At 49.3% G+C, this 13,418-nt stretch overlaps 1 protein-coding gene across 1 annotated transcript in view; it reads left to right on the top strand.

Annotated features, from left to right (window-relative positions):
• The window catches only part of HDLBP (high density lipoprotein binding protein), an 84,931-nt gene extending 72,961 nt beyond the window's left edge, over positions 1–11,970 (top strand). Inside the window, exons 26-28 of the mRNA XM_065410232.1 lie at positions 662–778; positions 1,707–1,835; positions 11,668–11,970. Coding sequence (XP_065266304.1) covers positions 662–778; positions 1,707–1,835; positions 11,668–11,754 — 333 coding nt within the window. The 3' untranslated portion in view covers positions 11,755–11,970. The remainder of the gene's footprint in view (positions 1–661; positions 779–1,706; positions 1,836–11,667) is intronic.
• Positions 11,971–13,418: the final 1,448 nt, after the last annotated feature.

Raw genomic sequence — 13,418 nt, 5'->3', positions numbered from 1 at the left:
GAGCACCACTCTGTCCCTGGGGCTTTAGTGTGTCTAAAACAAGCTGAGAGCTGCTGGCGACTCCTGGAAGCTCACTAGAACCCTCTGTTTTTTGCCAGCAGTCCAGTGTCGCGAGGCGGCACTAGCGGTGGTTTGACAGAGGAGGCGATAGCTGAGGATGTAGTGGTTAGAACTCCCACCATTATAGCGACTGGTAAAGCATGGCAGGTTGTAAAGGCAGTGGGAGCAATCGCCAGCATTCTGGCTACCAGCGATCTAAGCGCTCTGCAGAAGTGGGTACTCTGCCCGGGGCAGGTGCTGGTGGTAGGGCAGCTCAGCCCTGCTGGGCTCCGGGCTGCACAACACTACAAAGCTGTGGGGTGCTGAGTGAATGGCAGCAGTGGCTGGAGAAGGGTCAGATCCCCCTGCTCCCAAGCTGAACAGACTCCATTCTGCTGGGAATGAGGCTTCCTGCTGTGTATGGGCTCCAGCTCAGCGCTCCCTCGTATTGGAAACCAAACACTCCCCACCGGGGCTTGGTATGGTCCAGTGCAAAGGAGCCCTTTGACTGTGAGCGCCTGTGGGGTCATCACTGCAGCCTAGCCATGGACCTCCAGAATGATGAGCCAGCTGAGAGGGGCCAGTGCACATCTAAAACCCTCTGCTGTGCCTTGCATTCCAGGTGGATATCCGCTTCCCCCAGAGCGGCGCGTCTGACCCCAACTGTGTGACTGTGACCGGGCTCCCTGATAACGTGGAGGAAGCAATAGATCATATCCTGAACTTGGAGGAGGAATATGTGAGTAGTGGAGGAGGCAGGGACGTGAAGGCCAGAAGAATGGCTCTGGTCTGTAAGCATAAACAGCCCAGTTAACTTCCTTGTTAGTGGAGAGTATAGACCTAAAAACTACAAGTCCCTGCTGTGTGTGCGCAGGGAGCTCAGCGAGCAGCTGTGGAAACTTATGGGACATCTCTAATACGGGCATACTGCTGCATGATAATGATCACTGAATGTCCAGCTCTGTCTGGCTCCTGCCGCTTGTGGGCAGAGGAAGCTAGCGTTTTCCTCCTCCCATCCGTCTCTCTCGCACTGTGCTCATGGCAGTTTCAGCTGTTCTGTGCAACTGACCCTAGAAGTTAGAGCCCCGAGGAGGTGTTGGCTCGTGAAGCAGTGTCAAGGCAGCCTATGTGGCCACTGCCCCGTGCCACTGAAGTGAGGGGAGGGGGGTTAAATGAGTGAATAGAGCAGCCGGTCAGATGGATGTCATCTGCCTATCTAAGGGGTGCAACAAGCTAGTCTTAGGGCTGGTCCACACTACCCGCCTAATTCGGCGGGTAGAGATCGATCTTCTGGGATCGATTTATCGCGTCTCATCTGGACGCGATAGATCGATCCCAGAAGCGCTCCCCCGTCGACTGCGGAACTCCTGCTCGTCGAGAGGAGGAAGCGCTGTCGACGGGGGAGCCTGCCTGCGCCGCGTGGACCCGAAGTAAGTACTTTTAGTTCGATATAGGAAACGTCGACTTCAGCTACGCTATTCTCGTAGCTGAAGTTGTTTCCTATATCGATCCCCCGCCCCAGTGTGGACCAGCCCTTAGGCAGCTGCTATTGGCAGCAATTGCTGTTTGACACTGTGGGGGAGGGGAGACTCCATTGACCAAGTAGGGAACAAGGAACATGACCATACAAAGAGAACCTCTCTCCCTGTGCTGCCCTCTGTCTGCAGCTGGCTGATGTGGTGGACAATGAGGCGATGCAGGTGTACATGAAACCCTCCGCGCATGAGGAGTCCAAGGCCCCATCCAAGGGATTTGTGGTGAGAGATGCCCCCTGGGCAGCTGGCAACAATGAGAAGGTGAGTGCTGCTTCTGCTATTGCACCTCCAGAGGTTCCTCTTCCTAGAGACTGTTCCTGTGCCATGCACTCTGCATGGCCAGGATGTGAACAGGAGGGTCATCTCACTGTTCATTGTGGGACCTTTGAGGGAGCAATGCCTGTTCTTCTTTGAGTGCTTGCTCATGTCGATTCCATGCTAGGTGTGTGCGCGTCCATGTGCACAGATATTGGAATTTTTTGCCTTAGTTGTATCTGTAGGGCCGGCTGTGGTGCCCTCTGGAGTGCCACACTCATGTGCTGGTATATGAGGAGTCGCCGCCTTACGACCTCAGTTCCTTCTTACTGCCCCTGACAGTTGGTCGGAGCAACTTCCCTTTGCCTTGCAAGTGGATAATGGGTTTTTCCCAGCACCTATTGTCTGTTTTCTTTGTATATAGTTGTTTATAGTAGTTAGTAATTAAGTGTTAAGTTGTAAGGGTTAGTTTTAGTAAATTAGTCTCAGCAGGGATTTTGCCCTGGCCGGTCATAGAATCATAGAATATCAGGGTTGGAAGGGACCTCAGGAGGTCATCTAGTCCAGCCCCCTGCTCAAAGCAGGACCAATCCCCAACTAAATCATCCCAGCCAGGGCTTTGTCAAGCCTGACCTTAAAACCTTTAAGGAAGGAGATTCCACCACCTCCCTAGGTAACCCATTCCAGTGCTTCACCACCCTCCTAGTGAAAAAGTTTTTCCTAATATCCAACCTAAACCTCCCCCACTGCAACTTGAGACCATTACTCCTTGTTCTGTCCCAGGGTTTCAAGCCTTGTTCAGCCTGCAATAGGCCTGTGTTAGCGACCCTCATAGCCGCTGCCTGAAGTGCTTGGGAGAGTCGCACGTAAAGGACAAGTATCAAATTTGCAAGAACTTTTGACCCAGAACTCAAAAGAAGTGGGGAAATTCGTCTAAGGGCCATAACTCCATAAGAAGTTATGGAGGCTGCACTTCGTCCGGCGTTAGAGCCTTCCTGCTCCAACTCTACGCCTAGCACCTTGGCATCGGTGAAGAGCGTTCTGCCCGGCCCCGCTCCCCTTTGCCGGTGTCCAAGAATCACCTGAAAAAGCGAGGCTCCCCGGCATCAAGCAAGGAGAGACAGGGCTGTCTGCCCACTCCGGAGCCTCAAGGCGGTATCTCTCAGGCTGTAGCCCCCAGGAACCCCCCACCCAGGGATCCCACTCCTGGGAGCAGTAGGGACCCTGGCACCTGGTTGTACCTTAAACGTTTGAGGCCCTCCAGGCAGCTAGGGACCAGAGAGCCCTTCTGGCGTATTGGAGGTGGCTAAGGGCAAGCCAGCTATGAGACCACCTCAGAGGGCAGTTGCACACCGTCCCTCCCCGGAGCAGAGGCGAAGTTCCACTACTGAGGCCCCTGACTCGGCAACCTAGATCTCCGGTCAGATGGCCCAGGTCGCCATCACCGCGGTCCTGGTCTCCACCGGCGCAGAAGACCTGCAGTGAGGCATCGGTCGCCGTACACCCAGCACCGATCGTCCTTTCACCAGCCGATGTCCCGGTGCAGGTCTCTGCTGGTATGGGACATCTCACCTTCCTGGCACTGGTCTTCATGCCCCCGCCACCAGTCCTCTGAGAGGGACCGATCACCTTACTTGAGGCACCATTCCCTGGCGCCTATGGTCAGCCACCAGACGCAAGCATCTACAGTCCCGCCTTGGTCACTGGAAGGGGACTCGTCTAGGTCAGAGTGGGACTTTAGCCCCTCGCCGTGGCAGCAGCAAATCTTGTGGGCACCGGAGTCCATCTCTGCTCCCACAGTGCCGGCATGGTGGCAGGGTCAGTGGCCAGTCCTATTGGAATGCGTGGGGCATACTGGTGATGCTGATGTCCTTCTCGTACCATTCCTCCCTTGCTGCTTCAGAGAAGCAACCCCCTGCAACAACTGTACCAGACTCCGTGTGCGGTGCGGACTCCAATGCTGGGGTAGAGAAGCAGGTGCCCACTCCAAGGGAGCCGTCCCCTACAGGGGATAATGCCCCAGGCCCTCCCTCAGTGGTGCAGTCATCGTCAGATGAGGCAGTAGCATGGCCCTTGCATGTCAGTCCCCGCGAGGACTTTAAAGAGCACAAAGCCCTGCTTAGAAGGGTGGCTTCGAACTTGGGCTTGGAAGTGGAGGAACTGGCGGAGCAGTCGGGCAACTTGTTCACCATTCTAACAGAAGCAGCCCCATCACGGATCACACTGCTGGTACATGAGAGGATTTTGAAGATAGCCAAGGCCCTGTGGCAAATCCCGTCTTTTATCCTGCCCACCTCCAAGTGGGCAGAAAAGAAATATTGTGTCCCCGCTAATACGTTCAAATATTTGTATACCCATCCACCCCCAGGGACATAATCATATCTGCGGCCAATGAAAGGGACAGGCAAGGGCAAGTGAGTTCCACATAGAAAAACAAAGATGCCTGGAGGCTGGACCTTTCCAGAAGAAAAGTTTTTATTCTATGGCCAGCTTTCAGTTCAGAGTATCAAACCACCACTTTGTTGGGGAGATACAATTGTAACTTGTGGGATTGCCTCAAGAAGTTCTGACTCCCTGCCTCAGGAGTTTGCTACCATCCTGGAGGAAGGTACCGCAGTGGCGAGGGGCTCTCTCCAGATGGCCTGGGATGCGGCCAATTCCTGGCTTCAATCCTTGGGTCTGTCCTAGGAGATGCAGTCCTCCATCCAGGACCTTCCCTTCAAAGGCAATGGGCTCTTTTCAGAGCAAACTGATGTGAGGCTGCATGGACTCGAGGATTCTCGAGCCACTCTCTGTGGCGTATGCAGGCCTAGCGAGCAAACGGCGAGAAAGCAATTCCAGCCACCTCCTACGCCTTGGCCTCCCCGGCAAGGCTCTTTTAGGAGAAGAGAGACAGAGGGTTCAGTCATAGTCTCCCCTCCACCTCCCATTCGCCCACTCAGCCTGGCCCAGCAAAACACTGGGGGGGGGGGTCATAAGCACTCATTTTGAGGGTTCACCCAAGGATGACACTGCAGTTACTTCTCAGGATCCACTTTCCTACTCCTTCCTCAACCGCCTGTGTTACTTGCAACCATGCTGACTGGAAGTAACTTCAGACCATTAGGTGCTCAGTATATCTCTGGGCTACACCCTGCAATTCTCCTGGTGGCAATAAAGTCAGCCTGTAGGGTCTCTGAGATTAGGGTGCTTATCTCAGAACCACCCTATATGGTATTCTACAAGGTCCAGCTGTGGCAGCACCAAGCTATCCTGCCCAAAGTAGTTTTACAATTTCATACCAACCAAGACATATACTTACCAGTCTTCTTTCCAAAACCTCATAAATCAGATGAGGACCATAGATTACATTCTCTGGACATCAGGAGGGCGCTAGCCTTTTACATAGAAAGGGAAAGGAAAGGATACGGGATGGGTTGCAGAGGATTGCAAGGGTGACTAGGAATCGAGAGGACTTGCAGCCAGAGGGAACAGAGGATAGACCAGAGAATCGCACCGTCACCAGGAAAAGGCAGGTCTACGTGATTGGAGACTCCTTACTGAGAAGAATAGACAGGCCTGTTACCAGAGCTGATCCAGAGAACAGAAGGGTGTGCTGTCTGCCGGGTGCTAAGATACGGGATGTGGACTCTTTGAAAACTTATGGCAATCGGGGAAGGTCCCGGATGACTGGAAAAAGGCTAATGTAGTGCCCATCTTTAAAAAAGGGAAGGAGGAGGATCCGGGGAACTACAGGCCAGTCAGCCTCACCTCAGTCCATGGAAAAATCGTGGAGCAGGTCCTCAAGGAAACCATTTTAAAGCACTTAGAGGAGAGGAAAGTGATTAGGAACCGTCAGCATGGATTCACCAAGGGGAAGTCTTGCCTGACCAACCTAATTGCCTTCTATGATGAGATAATTGGCTCTGTGGATATGGGGAAAGCGGTGGATGTGATAAGTCTTGACTTTAGCAAAGCTTTTGATACGGTCTCCCACAGTATTCTTGCCGGCAAGTTGAAGTATGGGCTGGATGAATGGACTGGAAGGTGGATAGAAAGCTGGCTAGATCGTCGGGCTCAACCGGTAGTGATCAATGGCTCCATGTCTAGTTGGCAGCCGGTTTCAAGCGGAGTGCCCCAAGGGTCGGTCCTGGGGCTGGTTTTGTTTAATATCTTTATTAATGATCAACAGAGGGTCCTGTGGCACCTTTAAGACTAACAGAAGTGTTGGAGCATAAGCTTCTGTGGGTGAATGCCCACTTCATCAGACGCAAGTAATGGAAATTTCCAGAGGCAGGTATAAATCAGTATGGAGATAACGAGGTTAGTTCAATCAGGGAGGGTGAGGTGGTTGGACTAGATGACCTCCTGAGGTCCCTTCCAACCCTGATATTCTATGATTCTATGACCTGAGGCTGAAGAGGATCCTAACAGGAGCGGGAAAGAATCCACTGATTGTCCTTCATGTGGGAACGAATGATACGGCTAGATTCTCGCTGGAACGTATCAAGGGAGACTATGCCAGGCTGGGGAAGATGCTTAAGGAAATCGAGGCTCAGGTGATCTTCAGTGGGATTCTGCCTCTTCCTAGAGAGGGGCAACAAAGGTGTGACAAGATTATGATGATCAACAGATGGCTCAGGCAGTGGTGCTATAAGGAGGGCTTTGGGATGTATGGCCACTGGGAGGCATTCATGGACAGAGGACTGTTCTCTTGGGATGGACTTCACCTGAGTAGGGAGGGAAATAGACTTCTAGAAATTGGGGGGAGATGGTTAGGAGATGTCCAGGTAATCTCCACGCCGGATTTTAACATTGAGAGGGAAGAAAACGAAGTAAGAAAGGATACAGCCGTGGGTAGGAGAATGGACATACGGAGGAAGGGTAGTGTAGATACCATTCTAATAGGTGATACTGGGGGTAGAATGTCTGGGCCTAATCAGGTAAAGAATGTGAGCAAAGCCAAACAGCAAGAATTAAGATGTTTGTACACCAATGCGAGGAGCCTAGGTAACAAAATGGAGCAACTAGAGTTACTGGTGCAGGAAGTGAAACCGGATATTATAGGGATAACAGAAACATGGTGGAATAGTAGTCATGACTGGAGCACAGGTATTGAAGGGTATGTGCTGTTTAGGAAAGACATACAATGCTACTCCACCACCTTTGCCTTTATTTCTATCAATGATGAGGTAGAATGTAAAGAAATAAGGAATGGAATGGATAAGACAGTCTGTCTGGGCAAAAATCACATTGGGGAAGAAAGCTACTAGAGCCTCCCCTGAGATAGTGCTTGGGGTGTGCTATAGACCAACGGGATCTGATTTGGATATGGATAGAAACCTTTTAAATGTTTTTAATGAAGTAAATACTAATGGGAGTTGTGTGATTATGGGAGACTTTAACTTCCCAGATATAGACTGGAGAACAAGTGCTAGTAATAATAGGGCTCAGATTTTCTTAGATGCGATAGCTCATGGATTCCTTCACCAAGTAGTTGCTGAACCAACAAGAGGGGATGCCATTTTAGATTTGGTTTTGGTGAGTAGTGAGGACCTCCTAGAAGAAATGGTTGTAGAGGACAACCTTGGTTCGAGTGATCATGAGCTAATTCAGTTTAAACTAAATGGAAGGATAAACAAAAATAGATCTGTGACTAGGGTTTTTGATTTCAAAAGGGCTAACTTTAAAAAATTAAGGAAATTAGGTAGGGAAGTGGATTGGACTGAAGAACTTGGGGATGAGGAGGCCTAGAATTACTTCAAATCAAAGTTGCAGAAACTATCAGAAGCCTGCATCTAAAGAAAGGGGAAAAAATTCGTAGGCAGGAGTTGTAGACCAAGCTGGATGAGCAAGCATCTCAGAGAGGTGATTAAGGAAAAGCAGCCTACAAGAAGTGGAAGATGGGAGTGATCAGCAAGGAAAGCTACCTTATTGAGGTCAGAACATGTAGGGATAAAGTGAGAAGGCCAAAAGCCATATAGAGTTGGACCTTGCAAAGGGAATTAAAACCAATAGTAAAAGTTTTATAGCCATATAATTAAGAAGAAAACAAAGAAAGAAGTGGGACCGCTAAACACTGAGGATGGAGTGGAGGTTAAGGATAATCTAGGCATGGCCCAATATCTAAACACATACTTTGCCTCAGTCTTTAATGAGGAGCTTAGGGGTAATGGTAGGATGACAAATGGGAATGAGGATATGCAAATAGATATTACCACATCCGAGGTAGAAGCCAAACTCGAACAGTTTAATGGGATTAAATCGGGGGCCCAGATAATCTTCATCCAAGAATATTAAAGGAGCTGGCACATGAAATTGCAAGCCCATTAGCAAGAATTTTTAATGAATCTGTAAACTCAGGGGTTGTACCGTATGACTGGAGAATTGCTAACATAGTTCCTATCTTTAAGAAAGGGGGGGGAAAGTGATCCGGGCAACTACAGGCCTGTTAGTTTGACATCTGTAGTATGCAAGGTCTTGGGGAAAAAATTGAAGGAGAAAGTAGTTAAGGACATTGAGGTTGATGGTAATTGGGACAAATTATAACATGGTTTTACAAAGGGTAGATTGTGCCAAACCAACTTGATCTCCTTCTTTGAGAAGGTAACAGATTTTTTTAGACAAAGGAAACGCAGTGGACCTAATTTACCTCTATTTCAGTAAGGCATTTGATACAGTTCCACGTGGGGAGTTATTAGCTAAATTGGAAAAGATGGGGATCAATATGAAAATTGAAAGGTGGATAAGGAACTGCTTAAAGGGGAGACTACAATGGGTTATACTGAAAGGTGAACTATCAGGCTGGAGGGAGTTTACTAGTGGAGTTCCTCAGGGATTGGTTTTGGGACCAATCTTATTTAATCTTTTTATTACTGACCTTGGCACAAAAAGTGGGAATGTGCTAATAAAGTTTGCGGATGACACAAAGCTGGGAGGTATTGCCAATACAGAGAAGAACCGGGATATCATACAGGAAGATCTGGATGACCTTGTAAACTGGACTAATAGTAATAGGATGAAATTTAATACTGAAAAGTGCAAGGTTATGCATTTAGGGATTAATAACAAGAATTACTGTTATAAGCTGGGGACACATCAGTTGGAAGTAACAGAGGAGGAGAAGGACCTTGGAGTATTGGTTGATCACAGGGTGACTGAGCCGCCAATGTGATATGGCCGTGAAAAAAGCTAATGCGGTCTTGGGATGCATCAGGCGAGGTATTTCCAGTAGAGATAAGGAGGTGTTAGTACCGTTATACAAGGCACTGGTGAGACCTCACCTGGAATACTGTGTGCAGTTCTGGTCTCCCATGTTTAAGAAGGATGAATTCAAACTGGAACAGGTACAGAGAAGGGCTACTAGGATGATCCGAGGAATGGAAAACCTGTCTTATGAAAGGAGACTCAAAGAGCTTGGCTTGTTTAGCCTAACCAACAGAAGGCTGAGGGGAGATATGATTGCTCTCTACAAATATATCAGAGGAATAAATACCAAGGAGGGAGAGGAATTATTTAAGCTCAGTACCAATGTGGACACAAGAACAAATGGATATAAACTGGCCATCAGGAAGTTTAGACTTGAAATTAGATGAAGGTTTCTAACCATCAGAGGAGTGAAGTTCTGGAACAGCCTTCCAGGGGGTAGTAGTGGGGGCAAAAGATATATCTGGCTTCAAGACTAAGCTTGATAAGTTTATGGAAGGGATACGATGGGATATCAATTAATTGCCAAAATTAGGCTCTTTGACTATTAGCGGTAAATATGCCCAATGGCTTGTGATGGGATGTTAGATGGGGTGGGATCTGAGTTACTACAGAGAATTCTTTCCTGGGTGTCTGGCTGGTGAGTCTTGCCCATATTTGGGGTTGGGAAGGAATTTTCCTCCAGGGCAGATTGGCAGAGGCCCTGGGGTTTTTTCGCCTTCCTCTGCAGCGTGGGGCATGGGTCACTTACTGGAAGATTCTCTGCATCTTGAAGTCTTTAAACCATGATTTGAGGACTTCAATGGCTCAGGTTTGATACAGGAGTGGGTGGGTGAGATTCTGTGGCCTGCGTTGTGCAGGAGGTCAGACTAGATGATCATAATGGTCCCTTCTGACCTTAAAGTCTGATTCTATGACTAAGCCATTCCGTAAGTCCATGCAGCTATTCGTCATGGTGGCAGACAGGATCAAGGGCCTTCCTGTGGCCACCCAGAGTTTCATCATGGATCACCACCTGTATATTCATTTTTGCTATGAACAGGTGAAAGGGCCACTGCTGGCAATTGTGATCACCCATTCAACCAGGGCACAAGCCTCAGCCTTCCTAGGCCAGGTTCTGATCCAAAATATCTGTAGGGTTGCTACCTGGTCGTCTAGCCACATGTTCACATCCCATTACGTGCTTACCCAGCAGGCCTGGGACAATGCTGGCTTTGGTAGAGCAGTGTTGCAAGCCACACAACCGTGAACTCCAAGCCAACCTCCAGGGGTACTGCTTGAGAGTCACCTAGAATGGAATTGACCTGAGCAAGCATTTGAAGAAAAAATTACCTGCCTTTCGTAACTGTTCTTTGAGATGTGTTGCTTATGTCCATTCCACTACCCGCCTGCCTACCCTTCTGTCAGAGTTGCCCAGCAAGAAGGAACTGAGAGGGCGCAGGGCCAGCAGCACCTGATATACTGCCGCATGAGTGTGGCACTCCAGAGGGCACCACGGCTGACCCTGCGAATACCGCTAAGGCAAAATTTTTTGACAACTATGCACGTGGGTGCACACACACCTAGAATGGAATGGACATGAGCAACACCTCTCGAAGAACAACAGTTATGAAAGGTAGGTAACTGTTTTTGTTTCAGAATCATGTTCTTCCCTCTTTTTAGTGGATGTGTAGGCCTTTCCTGACAATTGGGGAGTGTCATGATCAGTCTGTTTCATCACCTGGAGAGCTTGCCCACACTATGTGCTAGGCCCCTAGAAGTTAGTATGTTGGGTTTCTAAATTGCCCAGCTTTCCTCCACTGCTGTCACCTCTCCCCTCTAAGAACAACAGAATCCTCCTGTAGAGACTCTGAAAGGAGTAGCTAGCCTGGCAAATCTCCGCTCCACAGCCCCTGGAGCTGAGATTGCCTTCCAAAGCCGCTGTGGCTGGCACTTGGTTACTGTGGAACTCGGTTAGGGACTTCTGACCATTCTCTGAAAGGTCTAAACCAAATACCTTCTTGTTGGCCACTTGGTCCTCACGAGGTGCATTGAAGACCTGGCAGGTCTCTGTTCTAAAGCTAGCCTGAACCATAGAAATTAAGGGGTGTCAAGAACCTCTGACCCAGCTAGTGTCTCCCCTGCCACTGTGCAGAAAAGCCTTGCCTGTTAGCAGGAATACTTCAATACTACTGCGTACTACAGCGATGAGGAGTAGAACATAGAGGATAGCATTTGAGTATTAGGGTAGACCTGGCACCATTGAGGAAACAGTGGACAAACTATACTTGGTGTCAATCTCCCCAAGAAGTAGATGTCCTTCTGACCTTCCTGCAGAATCTGCTTCCCTGATATTCTAAACTGATTGGGTTAATTCAGATCATGATCCTTTTGTGACCCATCTTAGTGACTTGCCTGCTGTTTTCATGGGTCCTACTAAAACCCTGTTGCTGTACTGTCCTTGACCTCTGCACCTTTCAAGAACTTTGATATCCTAGAACACACTCTTCCATATGTGGCCTTGCAACAGTTGTCCTCTTCCCCCTCCTCACTCATTACGTGTTTGCACATGTGATATTTCTTGAATGCTACAGTTGTCTCTGAGCTTCTTGAGTGTTGTATAGAACTGCAGCCAGCCTATATAACTTGGACCATTCTCTCTTCTTTGCTCTAGGCCCCTGATATGAGCAGTTCTGAAGATTTCCCCAGCTTTGGGGCTCAAGTGGCCCCCAAGACTCTTCCCTGGGGCCCCAAACGATAATGACCTGGAAGCAGAAACATCTCCTCCAGCTAGCTGACCTGACACTAACCTGCCACAAATACTTCCTGTTTGAATTCTGACCCAGCGGCTGGACCACCAGTAAATTGCCCTGCGAGGTCTCCTAATGCTGTGTGGAGTGCTAGAACCCATTCTACTTGTCTGTTGTTACTGGGCTTAGGACCTACTATAAATGGATAGTTCTCTTCCTTCCCCCCCCCCCCCCCCCCAAGCTTTCCACTCTGATTCAGACACAGCTTTTTGTGTGAAACGTCATAAGTGACTTTCATCTGCTAAGCTTCACAACTACCGAAGTGGTGACAGTGATCAGATACCTTGAGCATGTCTTGCTAGGCACTCCAGCCTTCATTAGGAGACCTCCTTTACTGTGGCTAGGAATCAACTTCCTGTCTCATGACCTCAGGAAATAAATTTCCTTGACTTTCTAAAAGCCAAAACGTTTGCCCTTTTTCCTTTGTGTTTATCCTGGACCTTACCTTACTATTGTAGAGTGCAATCAGCTTTTCCTTTGAACTGCCAAAAATCCATCTAACAGTGATAGTGGATGTGGGGAGTGAGCTAAAAGTCTAAAGATTAGAAACTGCTTTTAAAGGAACAATACAATAATCTGTAGAAGCAACAACACTGGAAGGGACCAGCAGTGACACAAGGGATCCCCTGGTCAAGTAGAAAAGCCTTTGAGTGATATGTGGCACTGAGCATGTCGATGTGTAGCATTGAGAGCCTCGATTCTCACATGCACACTTGATGAGTCTTCCAACATGTGAGAGTAAAAAATATAGCTACTTCCCAGTGTTCCCCTTTCTCCCCTTGTTTGTTCTTCCCAACAGCAGCAGAGCTGGTCAGAGCCAGGACATGACCATATTATGGGGTGCAACAGAATTTGGGTCAGCCCAGGTTGCTATAGTAACATGGCCCAAGAGCTAGCTGATGGGAACTGCAATGCTGAAGCTACATAATTTTCCCCCTCCCGCTGACAGCATTTGGACACAAGGGGTAGGGAATTTGTCACTATTTGCTATTGCCTTCTTTCTACCTCAAAAACCAGTCTGGGGGTGGCATCCTAGTCTAGAGCGTCAGTGTCTCCCCTGCCACTGTGCAGCAGCACTGATGCTAACCTGCTCATCTCACTGTGGGGGCCAGAGCTGAATTCTCTGCACCAGGTGCAGGGAGAGCTGAAGAGCATCAATCAGTAGACCTGCAGTGAGGCATCGGTCGCCGTACACCCAGCACCGATCGTCCTTTCACCAGCCGATGTCCCGGTGCAGGTCTCTGCTGGTATGGGACATCTCACCTTCCTGGCACTGGTCTTCATGCCCCCGCCACCAGTCCTCTGAGAGGGACCGATCACCTTACTTGAGGCACCATTCCCTGGCGCCTATGGTCAGCCACCAGACGCAAGCATCTACAGTCCCGCCTTGGTCACTGGAAGGGGACTCGTCTAGGTCAGAGTGGGACTTTAGCCCCTCGCCGTGGCAGCAGCAAATCTTGTGGGCACCGGAGTCCATCTCTGCTCCCACAGTGCCGGCATGGTGGCAGGGTCAGTGGCCAGTCCTATTGGAATGCGTGGGGCATACTGGTGATGCTGATGTCCTTCTCGTACCATTCCTCCCTTGCTGCTTCAGAGAAGCAACCCCCTGCAACAA

The sequence above is a fragment of the Emys orbicularis genome, chromosome 9 (genome assembly GCF_028017835.1).
Source record: "Emys orbicularis isolate rEmyOrb1 chromosome 9, rEmyOrb1.hap1, whole genome shotgun sequence".
NCBI lineage: Eukaryota > Metazoa > Chordata > Testudines > Emydidae > Emys > Emys orbicularis.
The sequence above is the reverse complement of the archived record's forward strand: the minus strand, read 5'-3'. Positions and strand labels throughout refer to the sequence as shown.